The 13,011-nt window shown below is 41.0% G+C and overlaps 1 protein-coding gene across 2 annotated transcripts in view; it reads right to left on the bottom strand.

The window, feature by feature from the left end:
• galnt14 (UDP-N-acetyl-alpha-D-galactosamine:polypeptide N-acetylgalactosaminyltransferase 14 (GalNAc-T14)) overlaps positions 1-13,011 on the bottom strand; it is a 242,116-nt gene that overhangs the window by 180,842 nt on the left and 48,263 nt on the right. For both annotated transcript variants that reach the window (XM_080881768.1, XM_080881769.1), the window contains exon 2: positions 7,218-7,387. In XM_080881768.1, coding sequence (XP_080737894.1) covers positions 7,218-7,387 — 170 coding nt within the window. The remainder of the gene's footprint in view (positions 1-7,217; positions 7,388-13,011) is intronic.

Below are 13,011 nucleotides of genomic sequence, written 5' to 3'. Positions count from 1 at the left end.
TTCCACACACAGTTCCACTTTCAGTGGATACTGAGGTGCATAGTGCGCAGGTGTCGCCAGCTTTCTGCAGATTCAACCACTACAGGCCTCCAAACATCATGTGCCCTTCACATTAGCTCAAGAACAGTGTGCAGAGAGCTTCATGGCTTCTCCATCTGGCAATCTGATGGATGACTCTGGGTTTAGCAGTTGGAGAACGGTACTTGTATGAATATGTAAAGTTGGATGGGGTATTATGGTGTGGGGTTGTTTTTCAGGCCCCTTAGTTCCAGTGAAAGTTACTCTTAATGCTTCGCATATCAACACATTTTGGACAATTTCATACTCTCAACTTTGCGGGAAAAATTTGGGGATGGAAACCTTCCTGTTCCAACATGACTGCCCACCAGTGTAAAAAGCAAGGTCCACAAGGAAATAGATAAGCAACTTTGATGTGGAAGAACATTACTGGCCTGCAGAAAATCCTGACCTCAACCCGACAGAACCCTTTTGGGATGAATTAGAGTGGAGACTGAAAGTCAAGCTTTCTCGTCCAACATCAGTGTCTAACCTCACGAAACTACTCCTAGAAGAATGGCAAAAATTCCCATAAACACACCCCTAAACTCTTCCCAGAAGAGTTAAAGCTGCAAAGGGTGGGCCGGCATCATATTAAACCCTATGAATTATGAATGGGATGCTACTTCAGCTCAAATGAGTGTGAAGGCGTACGAGCGAATAGTTTTGACAAATAGTGTATAAAAGTGAAGTCAGTGGAACAAAATGTGTAAAATATATTTATGCATATTTTCTGCATTTGAAGATAGTGAGACAGTATATACAGATGATATTTCTCTCTATGGCATGTTGATAAAAGTGCTTTCGATATTTCTTCAATACATAAAAGTTTGTTTTTTAACAACTTGTCTTGCACTGAACATCACTTTTTGTTGTCTACTCACGCATTAAAACATTTTTCTTACACACTTCCTGTTGCCATATCAACCTATTGTGCATAACTGTAGGACATGTTTCCTCCCTGTACTGTATCAGCCCATTGTCTCCCTACTTGGATCTAATCCCTGCAGCGAAGCGGCTGTTGGGCTTATAGACTGTCTGCCGGAGAGCAGACAGAGGGAGGTTCCCCTGTTCACCGAGATAATAGCAGCGCACTGAAGTGGAGTGGTTTATACACACACGCACACAAGCACACACACCCCAACACATACACAGCTTCCTCAGCTCTGCATGTGGCAATTATCTCTCCTCTCAGCAGCTTGTGGCATCTCCCCCCATCTCCCCTATAGTCTCCTCCTCTACCACTTCCCCTTCTCTCCCTTCCCTAATCTCCACTTGACTTTTCTTCCTCCTCTTTCTCTTATCACCTTCTCTCTTCTATCTTCCTATCTTTGCTTAAGCTGTTTGTAGCTCTCTTCTCATTTCTTTCCTCTTGCATACACTCCACTGTTCCACCGTCAAACACAAGATAGAGACAGAAGCACTCCCCCCATACGCAGTAACAACCTGGACATCCTGCCTTCCCTTCAAAAATACAAATAAATAAATATACAAAACACTGCTTCAAAAGAAATTGTTTTCCACACCTCTCTGGACCCCCTACCAACCTGAACACCACTGTTCTTAATGCAGTGACTCTGCAACGCACAGACACAAACAACAAACAGCTTGAGGATCAATGTGAGATTCATACAGCTGCAAAATTAATGTATAAAATATACTAACCACACTGTAGCCCAGAGTTACCTTCAGTAGAGCTGGCTGTTTAATCAGATTTTAATTTCAATTATAATTTTGGCTTTTAGTGATTATGAAAATAAGATAACAGGAATGAAACAATTACCCTTTTGCAACTGTTTTGTGACCTCTTTCTTTTTTGTTTTTGCTAAAAACCTTATAAATAAAGAACACAGCTTCCCTTTTTAAACCTCGAGGATGAAAAGCTCGTGGTTGCAATGGTGTCAACTTGGGCTAAGTCAGCTGCTTCCTTGGCCTCTTGTTGCCCCTGTCTGCATCTGCAGACATCCTGCTGAAGAGATCAGCAGGTATAGGTGGCTCTACCAAGGCAGACTTTGGTCAAAGATTGAACTGAATCAGCCACCACATTTTTCATTTATTACGTTTTTAATAAATTCAGTGAGTTCATAATTAATGATGTTAAATACTCAAGATCATGAAATAATTGTCACTGTGCTTTTTGCCTTCCGGTTAATTGAAGATTAGGGCTAATTGAGTAGCCTTAGTTTTCAGTGCTAGGCTTTGGCATTGTTGGTGAAAGCAGCCCAACCTCAAAAATACTTTTCAGTTCAATGTTATTTATATATGCCAAATTACACCAACTGTTGCCTCAAGGCACGTTATCCTGTGCGGTAAAGACCTTACAATAATAGAGATAAAACCCTAACAATCACACGACCGCATCTGAGCAAGCACTTGGTGACACCAGGAAGGAAAAACATCCTTTTACCATTAAGAAAACTCCACCAGAATCAGGCTCAGGGAGGAGCAACCATTTGCTGCAACCAGCTGGGACCGGGGTAAGAGGTGGGGTACTTACAAGCACCCAGATTTTAACCCAGGACCTTTTCACTGTGAGGCAATAGTGCTAACCACTCCATCACCTTGCAATCATATATTAAGTAATCATCTATTATAGTTTACCAACTGCATCTCTCTTGCCGACACATTTACCCCCTGTATACACAAACTCGGAAATCGTACAATTTCCAACTGCACTGCATTCATCTCTGTGGTCGCAGCCACAGTCTTACCATCAGGGGTTACGGATCTTATAGATTCCTGATCTCTCCAAGCCTGCAGGCAATATGGAACCTAGCATCTTCAGGTCAAAAGCTTGCTTCTCTAATCTTTAGCTTATCCTTGCCCCACTGGGAAAATAACAGACCTGAAGCAGCTTCACTAAACCTGCTGTGTTTTCGCTTCTGGTGCTTTCCTTTAGAGTGGTAATCTAAAATTCTTCTTGGTTTTGTGTCTTTCTATTTAGCTTTCAAGGTTCATTGCTGAGTTGCTTCTTTAGAGAGATGGCCTGTCAGTCAATTTCCTTGGACTTGGTTTCTTTAGATGGGGCCACTGATTTTCAGCATAAGCAGAAATATTTCTGAACATATAAATATGTTCACTAGACAAAATGGAAATGCTTTTCTTGTCTGTTTTGGATTTTTTTTTTTTTTTTTACATTTCTGCACATAGAAGTAATGGGAACAAGCATACATCACCATGGTATCAAAACCTCCAAGTTGTTAAACCTGTGCTTATTTTTGTGAAAGGTGAGAACAGAAAATATTTGGCATTGAATCAAACACCTAAGATAAGGTTAACATTCAAACACGGCACGCAGTTCCCAGCTGCATCATTCCCATATCCGTTTGTCTTGTCTTATCCAATTTCCTTCCCACCAGCCCTCACACCACCTTTAATTTAAGCCAAATAGTTCCTCTTGGGAACCCTGCCAAGGTGTAGGAAGTACCTCCATGACTCTGCAGTAGAAAAGAAGGTGTTTCTAAGAATACCTCAGTAGCTACAGTCAAAGATTTTACTGCAGTTTTTCTTCTTTTTTCCAATCCTAAAAGAGGATGAGGCGCCTTCATTTTCCCCTGCCAAGTGCTCCTGTGATCTACAGCTACAAGGTAACTGAGTTAACAGATAATCACATAACAGCAACCCCCCTCCCCATCCACACACATGCGTGCAGTCAGACACGCACACTTCGCTGTCCTATATGAGATAAATGAGCACCATCAGCCCCCTACCTCCCTGCTAACAGATTAATGTGTAAGCGTATCCCTGGTCCCCCCTTCCTACACATCCTTCTCACTTTTCTAACACACACACACAATGAGACACACAACTCACACATTTCTCAGTCGCCTTATGTCAGCTCGACAGTGAATTTCCCTCCTCCGGTAGCACAGCAGATGATGCAAACGATCGGCACAATGTGCACTTACGCACATTAGCGTGCACATATGGATAAACACTCAGAAATACTCACACTTGTGCACAGACACACACGCGCACACAGTCAGTGTTGGAAGCAGCAGACAAGCTATGACTGAGTCAGACATCAATCTCCTCATCACACGTCAAAACACATCCGCACACAGTGATGTACATGCCGGCTACGCTAACAGATTATAGCCTGTGAAGTTGTAACCTGCTGTGCTCATCACCATCAGCCACAGCAGCAGCAACCAATCAGGACATGACCATGTTCAGCACGACTGCCAAAACCAACAGTCACCCAACAAACACCCACATGCAGCTTCCTCTTAGGGAGCTGGGTCACCATGAGCTGCCTTGTAACCTTTAACCTCCTAGGACCTGGGGTCCACATATGTGGACATCACATTTTGGGTAATTTAGACCAAACTACTTAATTTTGCTCTACAAGGGCCTGATATCCACTTACAAGGACATTATACTGCTACTGTTCTATCAAAATTTTAAACGAATATCCTCATATGTGGCTCTCATTTTTCTTAAAAACAAAAATAAGGTAAAAAATTCTTTGTTTTTACATTCATCGCGCCCCAATATGCCCAAATATCAAAGAGAAATTAAAAATGCATGCTGTGGAAGAGTTCGGGTCTTAGGAGGTTAATCACACAGCAAACACTGGCTCACATACACATGTGCAAAACAGGACAACGGATGTTCAAGCTGGACATGTACTTCATATACTATGAAGTAATATACTATACATATACTAGTAAAAAAAATCATGAAAAAAATGAAAAGGATTGCGATCTGTAATCATGTTTTGTGGTATGGGACATCAACGCCCCTCCATGAGCAGCACCAAAACCCTCAAAGAGAACAGAACTGGGATGAAGATGGGTTGCAAAGCAGCTTGTAGACACACTTTAAGCAAGCTGAAGGGGCTTAAACAGCATAACGAATGTCTGAAGAAAGTAGCATGTTGAACATTTGTCAACTGGATGCATAGAAGGGCATGACCTAAAGCTACACTCAAATCCATTATCCATTATCAAGTAAGTTTTCCCCGATGTTTGAAGGAAGTAAGTAAAATTTAGTTATATAGCGCTTTTCACAGATAAAAATCACAAAGTGCTTTACAACACAGGAAATGGGAATATAAAAACAATATAACAGTAAATAAAACAATGTAAAACAATAAAACTATAAAACAGCATAAGAAGAAATTAATCAAATGCTTTTCTAAATACAAATGTCTTCAGCTGTTTCTTAAAAGAATCAATGGAGTCCGTGCAGCGAAGAGACAGTGGGAGAGAATTCCACAACCATGGTGCCACAGTCTGAAAGGCCCGATCCCCACGAGTTTTAAAACGAGTGCGCGGTACCACCAGCAGTCTCTGATCTAATGACCTTAAAGCCCGAGAAGATGTATGTGGTTTCAGCAGGTCAGATAAATATTGAGGAGCCTGACCATGTAGGGCCCTAAAGGTTAGAACTAAAATTTTAAAATGAAACCTAAAATTTACAGGCAACCAGTGAAGGGAGGCCAAGACTGGAGTGATATGCGATCTTCTCTTGGTGCCTGTTAAGAGACGTGCTGCAGCATTCTGCACAGTCTGAAGACGATTTAAGGCTGATTTGTTAAAACAAGTAAAAAGGCCATTACAGTAGTCTAAACGAGAAGAAATAAAAGCATGAATAATCATCTCAAGTTCAAGCTTTGATACCATTAGTCTGGGTTTAGAAATATTCCGTAAATGATAAAAACAGTTTCGGACCAGCTGCTTAGAATGCTGCTCGAGCGACATCGAGCTGTCAAATACGACACCGAGATTTCTAAGGCTTGATTTTACATAAGGACCTAAGAAGCTGATATGCTGTCTAATTTATGGGACCATGTGGTCTGGAGCAATAATTAGAGTTCCATGTCACTGAGGTCAATTAGGAAAAAGAGGGGGGGGCATAGCAAAAACCTATAAATCTATATATAAACTGTTAAAAAAATCCTTTTCACTCCATTTTTCATTTTATGTTCCCACAGCTTCTGTTATTCCCTGATTTAATTAAAGATCTAAGATATATTGCACAACTCAGGTGGATCCAGTGCATCTCACTGCCGCTTAGAGACTCCTGAAAAACTTTTGGTACTGCAGTTTGGTACTTACTGTTTTGATCTAAAATGAAGACAGATTCAACATTGGCATGGCTTTTTTTTCTTCGCTTAATGTTATTTCCGTCAGTCAGAAAGAGATTTTGCACTATTTTTTTAGCACGAGAGAAAGTTTGCAAACTAGATGCAATGCTGGTTCTGCTTTGAAATCAAGGAGCAAACAGACCACCCAGTGTGTGGGTTAATCATTAGAAACTACGTCGGGTGGATAAACTTTGCTCCCAGACTTTCTAGGCACATCAATTATGGCCAGGTGAGAAAAACCCAGGAAACAAAACTCAAAAAAAAAATTGTAAAAAGAAAAAAATTATATATCAATGCAAAGACGTGGCTTTGTTGTTGAAAGCCTAATAGAAACAGAATCTCAGCAAAAAAGCCGTGTTTGTGTATCCCACACGATCTCAACCAACAACACTGGACCTCTGAACGCCTTCTACAAGTGCCTGGAAGTTTTTATCTCCTGAAATATACAAGTAGGGAGCTGCTGTCAATGCGGCAAGCTCCTTATCTTCCTGCTGAGCGTCTTTCCAACAGAGGAAGACGGCGCTCTGCTAAGAGGATTTCTATTTTGGTTTAATTTAATTTCTTAGCGGACAGGCGGATTGTAATTTGGTGGTTTCTCTATGAAAACGTGTTGGTTCCATAATCTAAATTTGTTTTAGTACAGATAGGGGATTCATTACGAACTCCAGGAGTTGCTGCTTTAATTCGGTGCGTGCGCGCTTATGTGCGCACACATACCTGTAATACTAAAAGCTGATCTGTGGTGTTGTTGTGTGTTTGTTGATGTGTTTGTTTATGCCTGCAGGCAACATGAGTTTGTTTTGTGTGATAAGCTCTCCTTTTATGCAGGGATGCAAACTTGTGATAGATTTATACATAACTCTGTAGAGTCTGCCTGTAATAAATAGATTCCTCCAGAGGTTTGTCTTTCAGGTGCTGCAGAAACATTTTGCTACAAAGAATCTGCACTTTCTCAAGCTCGTCTGTCGTCTTTAACACAACACACGTTGTATTGTGTCAGACTTCTCTGTGTGTTGTCATTTATACTTGTGCATGTTCGTTTTATATACTGCACTCTGTGGTTTTGTACCTGTAGTGTCGAGTGTCTCTCAGGGCTCGATCACTGGGGATGCGTTCACTCTCTCTCTGGTTGAAAGCGTACAGAGTGTACGGGTCGTCTCCGGGCTTCCAGCGCCGAGCGCTCAGGTAACTCCGCTCATCAAAGCCCTCCAACATGTCCTCCCACTCTGCATCTGAAATCTGGAAATCAGTCAAAGCTGTTAAAAAGAGAACTAATGATCACATGTAAAAGAGAAATGCACTCTCATCAAATTTGATGCGGTATAACAGAAGACAGAAGATGCAGTTTCTGTTTGTTAAATCAAAATATTAAATAAATCAGTTTGCTCTGTTTTATTTCAGTTATATCAGCCTAGGTGCTGAAAATGAAGCCAACAAGAAGTGCCAAACGGTCACTTGAGACAGGCTGCAAAAGGGAGTCATTCCCCTGAGGTGCCCGTGCTAAAACATCCAACTTAGACCATGAAAAAAATGTGTTTTAATGTGGCATAAAAATGTGTCTTGTCTTTAGAGCCCATCACTCCTTTTTTAATAACTGCATTAGGACTAAACTTTGTTTTTTAACTCACTCATGTTGGATTTTCCTCAGGCTTAATAGTGAGTGTTTCGACTGACACGCGTAGCTGCTAGCTGTGTGCTAGTGATAAATATGGTTGCCGTGTGGTACAGCCCTTCCAACAAGTCTGTGCTTCAGTTTTGGTGAATGAGAGTCCAGCATTGTATTAGTCTGACATGTTAATTAGCGGACACATGTGATTAAAATGGCAATTTCTGGTTCCTGAACAATGGTGCAGTAGAAACGAGTTAGCTTGCAGTGGGCAAATGCATGAGGCAGTCAACACAATGAAAAGATCTACCATGTGTTCAAAATCATCTTTGACATATAAGAAAAGAAACAACGTGATGTAATCTTAAAAAAAAAAAAGCATCAGGTTCACAGTTATCTTTTTCTATTTTATCAGTCATCAGAACATTTGAACTAGTGAACGTTGGATTTATTCACACATGTTCTTTGCTGCTCACAGCAGAGGGCTTTTTAAAAGCATCTGAAGAGCTTTTAGGGGTCATTTTATTTAAGGGAGATTCAGAGAGCTTTTCAGTTCCTGCTTTTTGGTATTTAACAAGATGAAGGCCGTGCTTCAGTTTTTCATCCTCTTTGCTGCCTGCTTATTTTGTGACTAAACGCTGCATTTTTGTCTCTCGGCAGCTTGTTTGGTTTGTACTTTGATGTTGTAATTCTTCATTATGTGATGCTCTAAATCTGAACTATCCAAACAAACAAACATGGAAAAGGGGCGCACCACTTTTCCTCTTCTTGTTACAGACATTTAAGGGCACAAATCAGCCAAATACACCTCTAAATAACAGCTTTTCACACATGCATATTATTGCATTGTTGCACTGCTGCCAGCATTGTGAAAAGCCCAGTTTGGATGTAGCTTGTTAGCCAGTCAACAGATCAATGAGGCAATTAGTCATCAAGTCAGTCATCCAGCATGATGATCAATTAAATGTGTCAATGCAGTATTGCATGAAAAAGAGAGGCCCCAGTCACACAGGCCAAGACACCTGTCAGCAACCGTGAGGCAACCACCGGCCACGAGGGAAAAATTTACATTCCCCGACCAGTTGGCAAGTGGTTACTGGAAGGTCACAGGTATGCAGTGCAGAGGTGTGCAGAGCGGCAAACACTGCAAACTGTGAAAAGTGTGACAAACTAGAAACAAACTGTTTGCATTCAATAAGCAATAGGGCATTTCGTTGCCTTGTACTTGTGACATGTGCAATGACAATAAAGTTGAATTCTATTCCATCCATCCGCTTATCCTTTTCAGGGTCGCGGGGGGCGCTGGAGCCTATCCCAGCTGTCATAGGGCAAAAGGCGGGGTACACCCTGGACAGGTTGCCAGTCTGTCGCAGGGCTAACACATGGGACAGACAACCATTCGCACTCACTTTCATTCACACCTAGTGGCAATTTGGATTATCCAATTAACCTATCCCCACAAGCTGCATGTCTTTGGACGGTGGGAGGAAGCCGGAGTACCCGGAGAGAACCCACGCAAACACGGGGAGAACATGCAAACTCCACACAGAAAGACTCCAGCCTGATGGTGGAATTGAACTCAGGACCTTCTTGCTGTGCGGCAACAGTGCTAACCACCGTGCCACCGTGCTGCCTTTCTATTCTATTTTATTCTATTCTATTCTAAGGCACAACTTACTTTGAAGGGGAGCGTTCCGAGTTTCTGGTTTGCCTCACAAATTGGTAATTAGTAGTGAAAGTATCACTAACACTCAGAGAGTACATTATGAGTTTGGTGCAGTACACTCTTTCCAGCAACCACTTGCCAGCTAGTTGGGGATTATACATTTTTTCCATAGCAATTGGAGGTCATCAGGGGGTCATCAACTGGTCTCTAGACCTGTGGGACTGAAAGCCTAGTGATCGTTACTGGTGCTTACAGGGACTATTCTCAGTCTTCTAACTTACACCAAAATAAATTAGCATCAGACTGGCGTAAAAATGAGCTAAATTCACTGCTCTATGTCCAACGCAGGCAAAACATGACGACTTTCAAATTAGCTCCAACAGATATGTTTAGGAGTAAAATCACAACGTGTGCTGGAGATACAGAATATTATTTGTCTCTTTGTGTTTAAGATCATTTTGGTCAAAGGAGAGGCAGGTGTTTATGATGCTACAACTATAACCCGTCCAAAATCATTTAAACACTTTAACATTGTGACTCTTCAATTCAGCTCACAGATGTTTTAGTTTTTCGCACGTTTACCATAAAATATGCAAATAAACAATGTTTGATGCTCTTGTGGGTTTTGAGGGCTTTAAGAGCAAAGGGAAAACAAAAATGAAACAAAAAAATCATCTGGTACACCATTACTTTGTAATTCTGGTACACCACGCAAGACTGATGCAAGTTTTCTAACCTTCAAAAACACTGGCATCAGCTCATATCAGTAATGTATGAAAATCATATGCAGAGACTTTAAAAAAAAAAGCTACTTGAGATACAGTAGGTAATCCATCTTGCCTGTAGTTTTTTTGTCACTTACTACTAAGTGGTAATGAACATGCATTCAATTCATTTTGACATCTGAGAATTGATGGCTGGCTGCTGAACTGTTCTGCATTCATGATTTTGGTGGTTGGAAAATACCCCCCCCAACTCCCAGAGCGACATAGAAAGAGCATGGAACAAATCTGTGAATATAACACAGAAAATTTAGGCATTTCTTGCACGGAAATGTTCTTCTTTTTAATGACTAGAGAAGCTAGAAAAACATTTTTCAACTGCAGTACCACAAAACAACAGTTTTACAGTAAAATGAGGGCGAAAAAAATGTTCTGGAAGCAAACTTTAAAACTTTTACAACACATTGGAAAGTAGACATGAATAATGTAAAGCATATGCAGTTTGCAGTTGATGGGCTATGCGAAAGCAGCCATATGGCCCTTCAACATACCAGTAAGGAAGCAAATTGTCAGTGTAAGTCACCAAAAACGAACTTTATGTTATTCATCACAAGTACCAGAGACAGTGTCGCACAAAGGAAACAACCGACTCTGCAAAAATCTTTACGTCTCCAGAAAATACAAACATTATAAAATAAGATATAAAATGTTAATGTAGCTCATAAATACCAATCAGCTCCTGAACAGCTGGTGGTGAAAAACACAAGGTGGCAATGACTTTAAAAAAAAACAAAAAAAAAAGCTACAGCTGCACTTTCTGTCTGTCAGACCTCTGCTTGGAGTGTGTGTGGAGTTTAAAAGGGAGTATATATCACTTATGAGACAGTGCAGATGCCTGTTGTTTGGGAGACTGAGAATCAGATTTCTCAGTCTTGTGTGTGTGTATTTCACTTGATAAAGAGAAAGTGTGAGTTTCAACTTTGGGTAATACATGAGAGAGACAGAGCAAGGAATAGTTTCTTTGAGGGTGAGAGATATAATGAATGTATATTATTACTCTCTCTCTCTCTCTCTCTCTCGCCGCATCATAAACATAACACAGGAGCTTCAGCAAAATCCCCGGAGGCCATATTTTTTCTCAACGACCATACAGCCCAGCATGTAGTGCGGATGAATGGACACACACACACGCACACTCGCAGGGTCACAGCGTTGATGGTGTGTGTAACAGAACAACATTTACGGTGAAGCAGCTGCCTGGATGGAGTGATGTGGAAAACGAATCATCTTCTTTTGTCCTCCTTCTCCTCCTCCTCCTCCTCCTCTTCTCATTATTCAGCCATACGACTTGCTGATGCGACACATTGTCTAAATGGGGCCATTAGAGTGCTGGGAGTCAGACTCTTTGAATGTGTGTATGTGAATGTGTAAGGATGTGTTAGTGGAACTTCCCCTGGTGGCTTTAACCGCAAAGCATGAGAAGGAGAGGAGAGGAGAGGAGAGGAGGGGAGATGAAGAAGATATTGGAGTAGAGAAAAGATGGGGAGTGGATGACAGTGGGAAAGAAAAGAAAGTGGAGGACAGAAGAAGAGAAAAAATAAAGATACTAAAGACAAAAAGAGGGCTAGAATAACACAAGAGAAAGAAAAAAGATTCAGAGGAAGAAAAAACAGGTAGAGGGAAAGAAAGGGAGAAAGTGGAAGATAGATGGAGGCTGAGCACAAAAAGAAATTAGAAAATGAGAGCAGTCTAGAGAAAGAAAACCAAGATTTGAACAATGGAAATGACACAGTTGTAGCCTGGAAGAAGAAATAAGAGCAGTTTGAAATCAAACAACTGTAGCAAGAAAGAAATAGAAATTAAAAACTAGAAAAATTTGCATTTCCTGCGAAAATGCTGTGTGGATGCCTTAACGCTGAAGATGTCTGCTGAAAAAAGCTGAAAAAGTTGAAAAAAAAAACAAAAAACATTGCCCTGAGCAGGATTTGAACCTGGCCCTTCTGGTCTAAAGGCAGCGATTCACCTCACTGCACCAAACTCATTCACAAAAAGCAGAGGTGGAGAGAGTGACAATTGTGGGGAAATTAGCAGAAGCTGCTTAGAATTGTGCTGATAAGAGGTGAAAAAGCTAAACATTTGGCAGAAAAGAGGTGAATCAGAAGAATTTCTGCTGAAAAGAGGCAAAGAAGCAAAAAGATGAGCTGAAAAGAGGTGTAGAAGCAGAAGTGCTTGCTGAAGATGGCTGTATGTGTAATGACACACTGGAGAGCAGTGACACACAAGAAAGCAGAGCGCATGCAAGCAGGGAACATGTGTAGCAACTGTCACAGGTAGGATTCAAACCTCTGCCACCGGGTCTCACTGCAGATGCCCTACCCTCTGAGCCAAATGAGTTCTGGTCACAAGCAAAGATATGATGAGAGGGACAATGTGCACTGTGGAGCAGAAGCTCAAATTAGCAGAAAAGAGGTGAAGAGGAAGAACTTTGTTGTGAAATGAGGTAATGAAACTGAAATTTGTGCTTAAAACAAGTGAAAAAGCTGAACTCTGAAATCCTGCTAAAACAGAAGAAGAGGCTGATATTTTTCAGCTACTCATTGAGCCAAACTGGTTCTCACGTAACTGAAAAAAGGTGGAAAAGCTTACAATTTTAATGAAAACAGCAGAAGAGGCTGAGATTTGTGCTGATAAGAGGTGAAAATTCTGAACCAATCAGAGGTACTGCTTCTGTCTGCTTCATCAGGCTGTGTACTTTTATGTGTTTCTGCCATAGACTGTTAACAAGAATCTGAGGTCCATATTAGAAAAGCTGGTAAAATCATAAAACTTTGCAGAATTGTAATAAATTATCAATATGAATTACCGGTCT

Source organism: Rhamphochromis sp. 'chilingali', assembly GCF_963969265.1.
Source record: "Rhamphochromis sp. 'chilingali' genome assembly, chromosome: 5".
NCBI classification, from domain to species: Eukaryota; Metazoa; Chordata; class Actinopteri; order Cichliformes; family Cichlidae; genus Rhamphochromis; species Rhamphochromis sp. 'chilingali'.
Note: the sequence above shows the minus strand (reverse complement) of the source record. Positions and strands in the feature narration are given on the sequence as shown.